This window comes from Oncorhynchus kisutch, linkage group LG14, assembly GCF_002021735.2.
Source record: "Oncorhynchus kisutch isolate 150728-3 linkage group LG14, Okis_V2, whole genome shotgun sequence".
Classification (NCBI taxonomy): Eukaryota; Metazoa; Chordata; class Actinopteri; order Salmoniformes; family Salmonidae; genus Oncorhynchus; species Oncorhynchus kisutch.
This window is the reverse complement of record NC_034187.2, coordinates 21,277,018-21,291,710: the sequence shown is the minus strand read 5'-3', so window position 1 is coordinate 21,291,710 and position 14,693 is coordinate 21,277,018. Positions and strand designations below refer to the sequence as shown.

General features: G+C 41.1%; 1 protein-coding gene across 1 annotated transcript; it reads right to left on the bottom strand.

The window, feature by feature from the left end:
* Nucleotides 1–348: 348 nt before the first annotated feature.
* bdkrb2 (bradykinin receptor B2) lies at nucleotides 349–2,982 on the bottom strand. Its single transcript, XM_020499858.2, has 2 exons — nucleotides 2,870–2,982; nucleotides 349–1,760 (listed from the first exon to the last, which is right to left on the bottom strand). Exon 2 carries the CDS (start codon nucleotides 1,751–1,753, stop codon nucleotides 716–718), a length of 1,038 nt encoding a protein of 345 aa, XP_020355447.1. The 5' UTR covers nucleotides 1,754–1,760; nucleotides 2,870–2,982; the 3' UTR covers nucleotides 349–715.
* Nucleotides 2,983–14,693: the final 11,711 nt, after the last annotated feature.

Sequence of the window (14,693 nt, the reverse complement as noted above, 5' to 3'; positions counted from 1 at the left end):
TTACAGTGCACTCAAAACATTGATTTCCTGTTTGGCACGACCAACTATACTTTGGGGACAAACTGGGGGTGTGCCCCTGACCACAGTCACTCCTGACAACATGTCTAGCCAATGAAGTTGGGGTTTGGAAAAAACATAATAAGAGAGAGTAACGTTCTCCTCCCACACAAAGGAACACAACTTGTGTCACCACTGGAAAGTCTGTGACACATTCACTAATGTAGCCATCCAGACATTTAGTCAGAGAAAACATCATAAATCACTTACCCAGGGTTCACCGGGAGTCTCTGGGTCTTGTTTTAGGTTGTCTGACATTGACATGTATTTCAAATGATTCCACAAGACAGCCATGGTTAGTTTTTTACTTCAATAATGTTCTCAAAAGTAACACAAAGTTGACAACTGTTCTATATACATTTCTAGTCAATTCTGACTCGTTTCTAGAACACAATCGGTAGATTCTATTTACACAGCTTATTTCACAGAAAACAATATATTCATTTATATTGCACTGAATTAGAATAAACAGCCCTCCTAAAAAACACATTACTGATAAATAAATTCTAAACTTAAGCATGGCTTTTAAGTAAAAGCACATTGATTCTATTAAGGTTATTAGTATAAAATGCAGTCAACTGAGGGCGGGGTGCTGAAGTGTCAAATTCTGTCATAGAGATAAAAGTAATATAACTAGTTCCCTTTTAGTTCCTCAAACTCAAGCCAGCGTTTTGAGCGTGGAAGACAGCTGTGACCGTTGTGACCCGGTGGCCATTTTCTTCCTCATAGACAACTGTTCGAACACCTCCATTACTTTCTTCCTGAAGTTCTTCCCCACAATCACGTAGAGGACTGGGTTGAGCACGCTGTTGAAGAAGGCCAGGTAGGTAAACACCTGGTTGCAGATATCCAGACTGTTGCTGAGGTTGCAGCCTGAGATGTCCGCTGCCCTCAGGAGGACATCCAGAGCAGTGACCAGGTGGAATGGCACCCAGCAGAGTAGGAAGGCCAGGAGAACAGACAGCACCAGCAAAGTGGCCTTCCTCTCCGTGTGCTCCGTGTTGAATCTCTCCATGGCCTGGTTCTTCAGGGCTTGGATGATCTGACAGGTGCAGTAGGAGATCACCGACACAGGGATGGCAAACCCAAACACGATGAGCGTCACGTTGAACACCAGCTCCATCTTGGGACTGGGATAGTCCAGAAAGCAGGCGGTCACCTCGAAGTCTGGAACCCACTTCACCGCTCTGAAGAGCATGGTCGGGGTGCCCAGGAGCAGCCCGAAGCCCCACACTAACAAACAGCCCAGCTTGGCGTAGGAGGGCCTCCTCATCCTCCCGTGGCTCATCGTATGCACTAGCGCCACATAGCGGTCCACACTGACTAGAACCAGGAAGTAGATACTGCAGTAGACATTCATCTTGATGCCCACGTTGACCAGGCGACACAGCAGGGGGCCGAAGGGCCAGTTGAAGCCGTTGGCCACGTTGACGGCCCAGAAGGGGAGGCAGGAGACCAGGAGCAGGTCAGCGGCGGCCAGGTTACTCAGGTAGATCTCTGCTACGGTGCAGGCCTTCTTATGCAGGCAGAAGACCAACAGGACAAAGACATTACCTAGAATCCCCAGGACACTGATGGCCAGGATGTAGCCCGGTTGCATGGTGTGGAGCCAGTCCCACTCCTCAGCGAATGGACAGTGACTGGTATTGGTACTGTTCCTTCCTGTCATGTCTGTAGAGTTGGTGATCATGTCCATTTTGGAGCTGTAGAGAAATATGTTGTGTAAATGTAACTGGGATTGTTCAAGGGGGGGGGGGTACATGGCAGATACCGTTCCTGGACAGGTGACTCTCAGTAGGCATTAATTTATAAAGGTTACTGTATAATCTAGTATGTTAGTCACATGGTCATGCTGATTGTGTCATAACATCCAGTCCTCATGCACTTGTGGTGATGGGAGCTGCGACTCATGTGGTTTATAACTCAACAGAATACGGAACTTCCCTGCTCCACAATGTGACTTTTTTGTATTATTTATTCTGAGACACTGTGTCTGCAAGTCATCATAAGGAAGTTGTCTTATTAAAGTACTGTACAAGTGGCTAAGTGGTTGTTTCAGTGTGCTATTCATTATGCATATCTTTATGTGCATTTCTTGTAAATATCATATACTTAGACCGGAAATAAAAAAACGCTCAGGTAGCGAAAGATAAAATATTCATGAAAGTTAAAGTGAGGATCAATATCTCTTGTCATGAAAATATTTGGGAGCCACATTGCCCCATAATTATTCTCAGCATTATGATTGCAATACTTATCTTTTTACTGTTGTACATCAGTATCATCATTGGCTGCGACTTATGACAAAAACAGCCCCAACATTCTTTGAAAAGGCGTGCAATAAAATCTTATACATCTGTGCTGCTGGAGGAGTGGTACACATATTATTTGCTCAAAAATAAACATAAATCTGTATCTGTGCACCGAATGCTAATTTACTTTTTTTTATAGAGAAGAAATCCCTTCAATATGAGGTATTAAGAGATTATTGAAAAAACTGCCTCTCTCCCCACGCTGTCAACCACATATTATCGTTCACATCCCTCAATCTGTTTGAGGAGTTTTAGAGTTTAGCCACAGAACGTGCTCTCCTTTTTGTCTGTCAAAAAGTCTGACAACACAAACAATCTTCTTTTTTCTAAGTTGGATTCGAAAATGAGAGGAGAGGCAGCAATTCAATCCAGTTTACCCTAAATATGATCTGAACAGCAAATATACTGTGATATAACTCTCCACTCATTTTATCATTTTCTTGCATTAGTGACAAATCTATGTTATACATGTTAACGATACAGTACTTCATTTTACAAACCTTGTTGACTGGAGCAGGAGTCCTCTGGTCTAAGTGTAAATCCAGATGTGCCGTGCGTCTGGTCAGCCCAGTCTAGACGTTTCCCCGCAGTGTTCCAGGCTCCTCTACCCTGGGGTCGGCTCTGACTTATTCTCTTAAAGGAGGGAGTCCATCATGGAAGTGATGTCACTCAAAATCTGTGCATTTTTTTGTTCCCTCTTCCCCCAATTAACTTAAATTGTGTCTGGTTTATCTTGTTTATAATTTCTGCCCTATCTCATACTCTAATTTTCATAGAACTTTGATGGAATTCCCCTCGATATATAAGTGTATATATATATAAGTGTGTTTGGATATCTACTGACATCCCAGCTGTTGTTTTGGTCATCCTACCACAACCTAGCATTACTGAGAAAGAAAACAAACTCTGAACTTGAGTTGCTTAAAACAATAAATCTTTACTAATTCATTACTAATGCCGGGAAGGACAAATGAAACATTTGCCACACACAATGACTTACACGAGAGTTAAGCCTACATACCAAGCTCTTATTTAGTGTCAATGTAGACCTAAACCACTTGATTGTTTTCTGTACATTCATGGCTGGATTGCGTTTTAGGCATGTTGTAAATCTAATATCCCTCTGTGAACAACCTTGAATCCAAACAGGGTGGGGTATCATCAGAGGGGAACAGCAAGGCCGTGAAACAATAAGGAAGATCACAATCAAGGGTCGAGGTCAGAGCACAAAACAATGATCCATTACAAGTGTGTGTGTGTGTGTGTGTGTGTGTGTGGGTGTGTGTGTGTGCGTGCGTGCGTGCGTGCGTGTGTGTGTGAGTGTGTGGTCGGTCGGTCGGTTCACATACTCCAAGATAATCAGAGGTAACTGGAATAGCACTTTTCTAATTGATTGGGTGTTTGAACTTTAATGTTGTTGTTGAAAGATATGCATATGAGATATGAGAAGAAGTGCATAATGCAGTGTGTACATTCAACATGATTTGCGATCCCAACACAGTAATGATGCCATCACTATTTTAAATACATTAGGCTCCTTCAATCAAACAGATGAAAAAGTCCCTCTGTGGAAGAGGTAATGTTGGTCATCTGTTTTTATAGTCATGTCACAGCACGAGGCAAGGTTCAAGGTGCAAAGTGAAGTATTGGTTTATTCAAATTATAAGGTGATAGAGTCCAAATTCCAAGGCCTAGGCCTAAACAGGCATTCCTGCACAGAAAGTCAATTGGAGATGCACTGCTGTAAATGAAGTAAGTCACCGCTGTAAATAATTCTGTTTATGTCATTCACATGCCTGGCCTCTTGTCCTGCATTGTCAAGTATTTGCATTTATCTTGGCATTTATCGAATACTAAGAGCTTTTCCACAGTTAAGATCCAACTTGCACTGTTCTGTAATGGACAAACATATAACAAATATTTCAAGAGCAGCCTTTTCCATCTTTGTAACATTGAAAAAATATGAAACTTTTTGTCCCAAAATTATGCAAAAAAGCTAATCCGTGCTTTTGTCACTTCAAGATTAGACTACAGCAATGCTCTACTGTCTGGCTACCCGTATAAGGCACAAAAAAAAATTCAGCTAAATATGGCTGCTTGAATCTTGACTAAAACCAAAAAAACGATCATATTACTCCAGTGCTAGCCTCTCTACACTGGCTTACTGTTAAGGATGAGGCTGATTTCAAGATTTTACTGCGAACCTGCAAAGCATTACATGGACTTGCTCCTATCTATCTCTCCGATTTGGTCATGCTGTACATACCTACACGTATGCTACTGTCACAAGACGCAGGCCTCCTTATTGTCCTAGAATTTCTGAGCAAACAGCTGGAGGCAGTGCTTTCTCCTATAGAGCAACATTTTTATGTGGTCTGCAGATCCATGTGAGAGAAGCAGACTTTGTCTCAACCTTTAACTCTTTACTGAAGACTCATCTCTTCAGTAGGTCCTATGATTGAGCGCAGTCTGGCCCAGGGGTGCGAAGGTGAATGGAGTGACGAACCAACCTTGCTGTCTCTGCCTGGCCGGCTCCCCTCTCTCCACAGGAATTCTCCGCCTCTGACCCTATTATGGGGACTGAGCCACTGGCTTACTCGCACTCTCCCATCCTTCCTGTCCTCGGCCTAGGGCTATACTTAAGCAAGGCACGAGGGGGTCTGGTATATGGCCAATATACCACAACTAAGGGCTGTTCTTAGGCACGACGCATCGCAGAGCGCCTGGATACAGCCCTTAGCCATGGTATGTTGGCCATATACCACAAACCCCCGATGTGCCTTATTGCTATTATAATCTGATTACCAACCTAATTAGAGCAGTAAAAATAAATGTTTTGTCATACCCGTGATATACGGTCAGATATACCACGGCTGTCAGCCAATCAGCATTCAGGGCTCGAACTATCCAGTTTATAATCGGCCTTGTCTCAGGGTAGTAAGTTAGTGGTCTGTTAATATCCCTTTGGTGGTGTGGGAGCTGTGCTTTGGCAAAGTGGGTGGGGTCATATCCTGCCTGGTTGGCCCTTTACGCGGGTAACTTTGGACGGGGCCACAGTGTTATCCCCCCCTTCTCAGTCTCCACTGTCTGTGCTGCAGTAGTACAGTAACAGTCATACGTTTGGACACACCTACTCATTCAAGGGTTTTTCTTAATTTTTACTATTTTCTACATTGTAGAACAATAGTGAGGAGATCAAAACTATGAAATAACATATATCGAATCATGTAGTAACCAAAAAGGTTTTAAACAAATACAAATATATTTTATAATTTGATTCTTTAAAGTAGCCACCCTTTGACCTGATGACAGCTTTGCACACCCTTGGCATTCTCTCAACCAGCTTCACGAGGAATGCTTTTCCTACAGTCTTGAAGGAGTTCCCACATATGCTGAGCACTTGTTGGCTGCTTATTCTTCACACTGCGGTCCAATCATCCCAAACCATCTCAATTGGGTAGAGGTCAGGTGATTGTGGAGGCCAGGTCTTCTAATGCAGCAGTCCATCATTCTGCTTCTTTGTCAAATAGCCCTTACACAGCCTTACACATTGTCCTGTTGAAAAACAAATAATAGTCCCACTATGCGCAAACCAGATGGGATGGCGTATTGCTGCAGAATGCTGTGGTAGCCATGCTTTTTAAGTGTGCCTTCAATTCTAAACAAATCACTGACAGTGTCACCATCAAAGTAAAGCACCACCACACCATCAAACCTCCTACTCCATGCTTCACGGTGGGAACCAAACATGCCTAGATCATCTGTTCACCTACTCTGCATCTCACAAAGACACAGCAGTTGGAACCAAAAATCTCTCATTTGTACTCATCAGACCAAAGGACAGATTTCCACCGGTCTAATGTAAATTTCTCGTGTTTCTTTGCCCAAGCAAGTCTCTTATTCTTATTGGTGTCCTTTAGTAGTGGTTTCTTTACAGCAATTCGACCATGAAGGCCTGATTCACGGAGTCTCCTCTGAACAGTTTATGTTGAGATGTGTCTGTCACTTGAACTCTGTGAAGCATTTATTTAGGCTGCAATTTCAGAGGCTGGTAATTCTATTGAACTTATCATCTGCAGTAGAGGTAACTGGATCTTCCTTTCCTGTGGCTGTCCTCATGAGAGCCAGTTTCATTATAGCTCTTAATGGTTTTTGTGACTGCACTTGAAGAAACTTTCAAAGTTCTGGGGTGGATAGTTTAAAAAATGTAACATATTTTGATTTGTTTAACACTTTTTTGGTTACTACTTTCGCTACACTCGCATTAACATCTGCTAACCATGTGCATGTGACCAATACAATTTGATTTGATTTCATGTGTTATTTCATAGTTTTGATGTCTTCACTATTATTCTACAATATAGAAAATAGTACAAATAAAGAAAAACCCTTCAATTAATAGGTGTGTCCAAACTTTTGACTGGTACTATATATGTGCCGGGGGGCTAGGGTCGGCCTGACCTATCTGGTGTAATTCTCCTGTCTTATCTGGTGTGATCTTATTCTGTGTGATCTTAGGTATGCTCCCTCTAATTCTCCTATCTCTCTCTCTCTCTCTCTCTCTCTCTCTGTCTCTCTCTCCCTCTCTCCCTTTTCCCAGACTTGCTGTTTCGACTCCCTCTCTATCTCTAAGCTCTTCTGTATAAGCATTTTCTGACATCTGCTGATGTAAAAAGACCATGCATTAGCATCAACTAAATAGGTTTTATATTGACCCAAAGCAGAGTGATCTTGGTGTCTCTCCATCTGAATGATGCTGCTGCACTTCCTGCAAATATATTCAGCAATTAGCATTACTACACATTGTCTGGTAGTGGCTGTCCTCCTCATGTAGGGGTCGACTCAGAGGTCAATGACCACTCTCTTTTGGCAGTGACCATTACTCACACGGACTACCAGCTCAGACAAGGGCATTCTTGTTCACGGTTATGTTTGTTGTTTTATGCCAAATTTGTAGTGTGCAAGGGGTATTTTTCAACCCGTGTTCTTCAGCCGGTGATTTAATGGACTGTACAGTATGTGACTTGTATTGGGTCTCATAAATGGAGTCCGCTGTAAAAAAACTAACTTTTTTTTTCTTAGAGACCATGTGGCCAATGGTGCTAACACAATAACAGGCTCATCTGTCACACTACCAAAGGTCTTGGCGCCACCTTATTCCCCCCACTGTCTGTCTCATATGACAGGTCATACATGTGGTGGGGGCCCATAGTAGGCTTCAACACACCACCATACAATCTAATATTCCACTGGTGTCATACCAGACTTCCTGGTCTAGCAAAAATGGCCTCCACGTTTCTCTGCCCTTTCCTCTTAAAAAGAGTTCATCTCAAAAGTTGACGAAAAGCTGGAAATCAGATATCCTCTTAGATGGATTGGCTCATCAGATTTAATGGTTTAACAGTGCCATTCACGTATTGCCCCATCTGGTGTTTATGACTGATCTTTGTCTCTCCTCTAAGCCATGTCAACAGATATGGAGTTGAGCGGGATACTCTAAATTAAAAACGTATATGGCTTGCTATAGCAAGATATGATCATGCATTATATTAGAAATCAATGGTTTATAAATAGAATATGGCTTGGGAATTGTTTACAAATTAACACTAACATTTTTATCCAGCAACTGAACTGAATTGATTGGAAATCCACTTAAGACACTGATCATAGTTTCAGATCTGGAAATTCTATTCATGAATGTAAATTGCCAATCATTATATAATGGGTTTCTCAAATTGTGAATTTCCATCAGTTCATTCATTGACTTTCAGAATGACCCCTAACACTCTTCATCATTGTCAGTCAACTCTGGTTAGTGTATGCTCTCAGTGCATCAAATACATCCTATGGCGTACCGTTCTTTATGGGCCATCAATAAATGCTCAGCCTTGCAAGAGAATGGACACTCTCATTTCCCTACAACATTGGCCTGTCTATCTCTTCTGAGATTCTTACTACTCGAATGTTGCAAACAAATTACACTTCCCTTAATTAGTCCCACTTAAAAACTGATTATCAGTCTTTGTTGAGACCAACCGGCTACTTTATTTCAGCCACCTTATGTTATGTTGTTTAAGAGCACCTCTTAAATTGGTTGACAACTGCTCCATGCGCAATATGATAAATGGATATTTGCAGTCCGCAGGTGACCATAACAAAGTAACACAACAGCACACATATGGTATGTGGTGAATAAAACACTTCAACACTGCATATTTCAACTGGGGAAAAAATAGTGTCTGAATAACAATGTCCTAGAAAGTGCATGCCTCAAACATCACACTGCACTGTGGCACTAAAATGTCACACACCCTGTTCCTTTGAAGTGCTAGCCCTCTATCAAGGTAGTATTTGATACAGATGCCAGAAACAACTAGATAAATGGTGCACTTCCATTGTCAGTGTACTGCACTGCCTGTGACGCTGCTATAGAGATGCTGTACTTTCATCCAGAATTTGCAAGCTGTTACACAAATAGAAACATTATCTAGTTATGTCCCTCTCGATGACGATGGCTTCTATAAGTGGAACTTGGTTTGTCGTTATGTCTGTAAAATATCAGATGGTCCACCATGAACTCACTGCTTTAGCGGATAATAGGGGTAGCAGAGAATTGGAGATCTTTAGACGTGGTGTGGTTGAGAGTTTGAGTTGAGAGAAGTGTTTTCAGAGTTTATATGTCCAGACTTTTATTTTTTTCCATCTGTTTTCTGTGAGTCATTTCCCTTTAAACAGTGAATCACAAGATGTTGATGCACAGGATTATGGAAGTGTGACCATAGTTACACAGACATACTTGACTAGATCCAAACAAACAATTTGTCTAGATTTTTTAAATTAACTTGGCAAGTCAGTTCAGAACAAATTCTTATTTACAGTGACAGCTATAGGGACAGTGGGTTAACTGCCTTGTTCAGGGGCAGATGACAGATTTTTACCTTGTCAGCTCAGGGATTCAATTTAGCAACCTTTCGGTTACTGGCCCAGTGCTCTAACCACTAGGCTACCTGCCACCACAAATAATGGATGATGGTGGATTTTTGTCATTGGTGGATTTATTGTAATCTAAACCTGTCTCTTTTATTCATTATCACTTGATATCGACTGTATTTCTGACAGTTTTATCATACCAACATTGCAAGGTAAACTTTAAGACTAGACTAGAAGTCAGGTTAGTTACACATATTGGGAGGTATCTTACCGGAACTTCAAAGACAGTGTGACATTTAAACTTTCTGTTGTCAGCAATGTCAAGTAGCTTTTAACTAGCATTGTGGGTAGACTGTTTGGGAAAACTGTGTGTAGCTGGGGGAACATGGGTAACATCATCTTGACGAGATGGCAAATTTCTCTGTCTGTTTCTCAAACATGCTAATTTCTGTCTCTTCCTGTCTCTTGCTCTGCCCCCGCATGACGTACTGCCGTCACCACCAGTCCTGGGCTCCATGCAGTGTTTAACACCAGGAGGAACTGTGGGACTTATAACCTCTGTGACCACTAATGTAGCTGGGATATTATGCCACTTCTCCCATAGGCAGAGAAGATTCTGTACTCCAGACTTATGCTGAGTAGATTGGCTGAACCCCAAGGCTAAAAACCACATATTTTGCCCACCCATAATAATAAAAAACCTTGTAACAGCACCAAAGTCGGGTGGTTGTGTCTGTTCATTAAAAATGAGAAGTGTTTTAGGGAAGTATTGAGTCAGAGGAGTTAGAGGAGGCGTTGAATCTCCTGGCATTGGAATGAGAGAATGATAGTGCACTTTCCTTTCTACTCAATTGGCCAAATAAATGACCTCAAAACTCAAAAAACATCACTGAATCAATGTACGTGTGTAACCTACTTGTAAGTGGTCTCTCCCACATCTTATTGACTCATGCTGCTCTCTACACAGATTTAGATATCATTACCCGTCTCCTCCACCTCCGCTATCAAAACTGTTTTCTCAAAGCTGCATACCAGTAGCTGAAGAACTCTTATTTATTCTACTGGGTGGAGGAATTTATGTTTATGGTAACAGCTGCAGTATTGAGCAAGGCTTCTATCTCTCTGGCAGCCAGCCATACATAGTGTTTACATTATCACGGTGGGAGCAAGGTAAACTATTGAAGAGAAGACACACAGAACACTTTGGAAGGTCTATTTCACCACTCAGGCATTTCCAGTTGCAGGTTCATCTTATCACTGGAACTTCCAGAACATAACGGAACATAATAATGTAATTTAAAAATATATAATTCTTGCCATTGTTAAATAAATCTTAGAGAAATCTAAGCTTGAGTTAAGCTTGATTGTCTTTCCACCTAATATACAGACAGTGGATCAGCTCATTGAGTATGGCGGCAGTCTCCTGTGAGGTGGAAACCAGGCTAATGTGACACATTTCTGTAACCTTTTTACTGCATGTCTGACTGGCCATGCAACGTGAAGTATATAGTGGGTCCATATGGAGCTATTCCAATATATACACATGCTCATTGATTACATTATTTGTCTTTTTAACCTAAATCATGTGTTAAATGTCCTCTCCTGGACAGACACTTGGCACTAAACAGAAAGCCTGCATTTGGCCAGCATCATAGACCTAATAACATGGATTTCCATGTCATAATTTTTTTTGCAACATTGTATTATGGGAGGAATTACAGAAAGAAATAGTTGGCTTTACCTGGACATTTTTCCTTCACGTACAAGATATTTAGAGACCATCTCTATCTCCAGCCACCTGCCTGTTAAAGGATAAAGCATGGGCCTGTCTGACAGAGGTTTAGATCGGTTTACACGCTGAGCTACAGCATAGATGGCCTGCTATCATCATCATCATCATCATCATCACCATCATCATCATGGTCTTTCTGTACATTACTCAGGCAGACTAACAGCATTGGTTTCAAAGTCACAGCCTTTTGTTTTCACCATGGACACAGAGAATGACAGGAAAATAAGTAATGTGGAATTTTGACTTTTTGCAGAGATTATCAGCCTATAAACACCACACCCGCAAACAAATCAAAGAGCACTGACTGAAAATGTTTGTTAAAGCATCCAGAGTTGAAATGAGGAAATACAACCCAAACAGCCGAAAGAGAAAGAGAGACAGAAACAGAGACAGAGAGAGAAAGATAAATAGTTTTTATGAATGTCCTACAGATCTGCATCTCCTCTGAGTTATGACAGACTGACAGACCTATGTAAGCAAAACAGGGACATCCAGTAAACAGTTTGTTTTGCAGGTCTTCCCTGACAGAATGTTTTTTTTTGGTCTGTGTTGGTCTGTTCTGCTAGAATGGCTAAAGACAATTCTTACAATATATCATGTAAATAGTCCTCTAAATGTTCTTCTCATTGTAAATTAGCCTACATTCCATATAATTCAGTGCCCTCTACTGGTCAAAATAGTCGCTTGCGTACAAATCCTCATATAAGTCCATCTATATATAAGTTTAAACCAGACTGGTCTCATAGACTAGACGTAACATGGTGAACTTAAATCCTGGACACTTAAATTAGTCTGATATTTTATGTTTGGTATGGTTACATAAGACAGAAGGTTACTTATGGCAGGGTGGGTAAATGCATAACATGAATGTCTAGCAACCTAGAGGTTGTGTGTTCAAATCTCATCATGGACAACATTAGCAACTTTTCAACTACTTACTATTTTTTTTAAACACTTCCCCTAACCCTGGCTTTAACCCTTTTAGCTAACACTTGCCCTAATCCTGGCTTTAACCCTTTTAGCTAACCCTTGCCCTAACCCTAACTTTAACCATTTTAGCTAACCCTTGCCCTAACCCTAACTTTAACCCTTTTAGCTAACCCTTGCCCTAACCCTAACTTTAACCCTTTTAGCTAACCCTTGCCCTAACCCTAACTTTAACCCTTTTAGCTAACCCTTGCCCTAACCCTAACTTTAACCCTTTTAGCTAACCCTTGCCCTAACCCTAACTTTAACCCTTTTAGCTAACCCTTGCCCTAACCCTAACTTGAACCCTTTTAGCTAACACTTCAGAAATGATTCACTCCCCCTTTCCACATTTTGCTATGATACAGCCTGAAATTAAAATGTATTAAATGTAGTTTTTCTTGTCACTGGCCTACACACAATACCCCATAATGTCAAAATGGAGTTTTGCTTTTTGACATTTTTACAAAATAACAAAATATGAAAAGCAAAAATAAATTGTCTTGAGTCTATAAGTATTCATTACCTTTGTTATGGAAATCAGTTCAGGAGTAAAAATGTGCTTAACAAGTCACATAACAATTTGCATGGACTCACTCTGTGTGCAATAATAGTGTCTAACATGATTTTTGAATGATTACCTCATCTCTGTACCCAACACATACAATTAACTGTAATGTCCCTCAGTCGAGCAGTGAATTTCAAACGCAAAGAACAGGGAGGTTTTCCAATGCCTGGCAAAGGAGGGTAAAAATACAATTAAAAACAGAAATTGAATATCCCTTTGAACATGGTGAAGTTATTAATCACACTTTGGTTTATTAATACACTCTGTCACTACAAAGATACAGGCCTCCTTACTAACTCAGTTGCTGTAGAGGAAGGAAACCGCACAGAGATTTCACAGTGAGGCCAGTGTTAATTTAAACCAGTTACAGAGTTTAATGGCTGTGATAGGAGAAAACTGAGGATGGCACAACAACTTAGTTGTTGCTCCACAATACTAACCTAATTGACAGAGTAAAAAAAGGATGCCTGTAAAGAAAAAAAAAATCAAAAACATGCATCCTGTTTGCAACAAGGAATTAAACTTTTTGTCCTGAATACAAAGTGTTACATTTAGGGCAAATCCAATACAAAACATTACAGAGTACCTCTCTCCATAATTTCAAACATAGTGGTGGCTATATCATGTTATGGGTATGTGTAAGGGAGCGTGCAACTGGCGGCAGGGAAGTCAGGCGCAGGAGATCAAAACTGGGTAATGAACGGAGCAGTTTAATTCATAAAACCCACCGGAATCCAGAACAACAAACAAATGGGTACAAAACCCGTCGCACACCAGAGAAAACGTGCACATGCACTTACAATAAACAATTCCGCACAAAGACATGGGGGGAACAGAGGGTTAAATACACAACATGTAATGAGGGAAATTGAGACCAGGTGTGTGAGAAGACGAGACAAAACAAATGGAAAATGAAAAGTGGATCAATGATGGCTAGAAGACCTGCGACGCATACAGCTGAGCGCCGCCCGAACAAGGAGAGGAACCAACTTCGGCGGAAGTCGTGACAGTTTGCTTGTAATCCTTAAGGACTGGGTAGTTTTTCAGGATAAAAAAAAAACGGAATGGAGCTAACCACAGGCAAAACCCTTGAGGAAAACCTATTTCAGTCTGCTTTCCACCAGATACTGGGAGATGAATTCACCTTTCAGCAGTACAATAATCTAAAACACAAGACCAATCTGGTTGCTTACCATGAAGACAGTGAATGTTCCTGAGTGGCCAAGTTACAGTTTGGACTTAAATCTACTTGAAAAACATATTGTATGTTTTGCAAATTCATAACACATTGTACAAATTGCAATTTGTAACATATCATACGAAATGGATGATGGGCATGCACAAATTAATACATACCATACCAGACATAACATATTATTACGCAAAAAATAATTTGAAATGCTCTGAGACTACGCTGTTTAAACAAACATCCACATGCACGTACAAAGCAGACACACACAATGCATGCATACACACACGCACACACACAAATTACCTGGTCAACTGTCGGCAGTAATTTAAGTAGTGGTGGGCCGTCAGGGCCAGCAAGGCCTTCTCTGCTGGCCTAAACATCATCAGAATATAATTTAAAAAAATATATATTTTCCCACAAATATGTATTAAATTATTCCCCGGATTAAGAGTTACACTCTTCATTTCATAGCTTTCCTCTTGGTTGCACTGCTTCCAGCCCCAGGTTGAGATTTGGAGGGCTGGTCTTTATGTTAGATCTTTTATCCAATCATATTCAGCCATCATGTGTTGCCAGGGGTCTAAAATCTGCCCTCAGGCCTTCAGAATCAACAGTGCGGGCGCTTGTAGCTTAAAGTGAATGGAAATTAAAATTTAGTGTCAACCAATCAGCTTTAGAGTTGGCTATTGTACGCCTGCTGGCTGGCTCCAGTGTTACACAGGAGCCAGCTAGCAGGCGTAGTGCGTGCACGTCTTTTGATTGGATTACCAATATTGAGAGGCAGGTCCTATATGGGCAGGTCTCAGAACTAGGAAACTGAAATTGATAAACAAATTAATTTGCGTACTACTAAACTGTTTTTTCAACCCACAATGG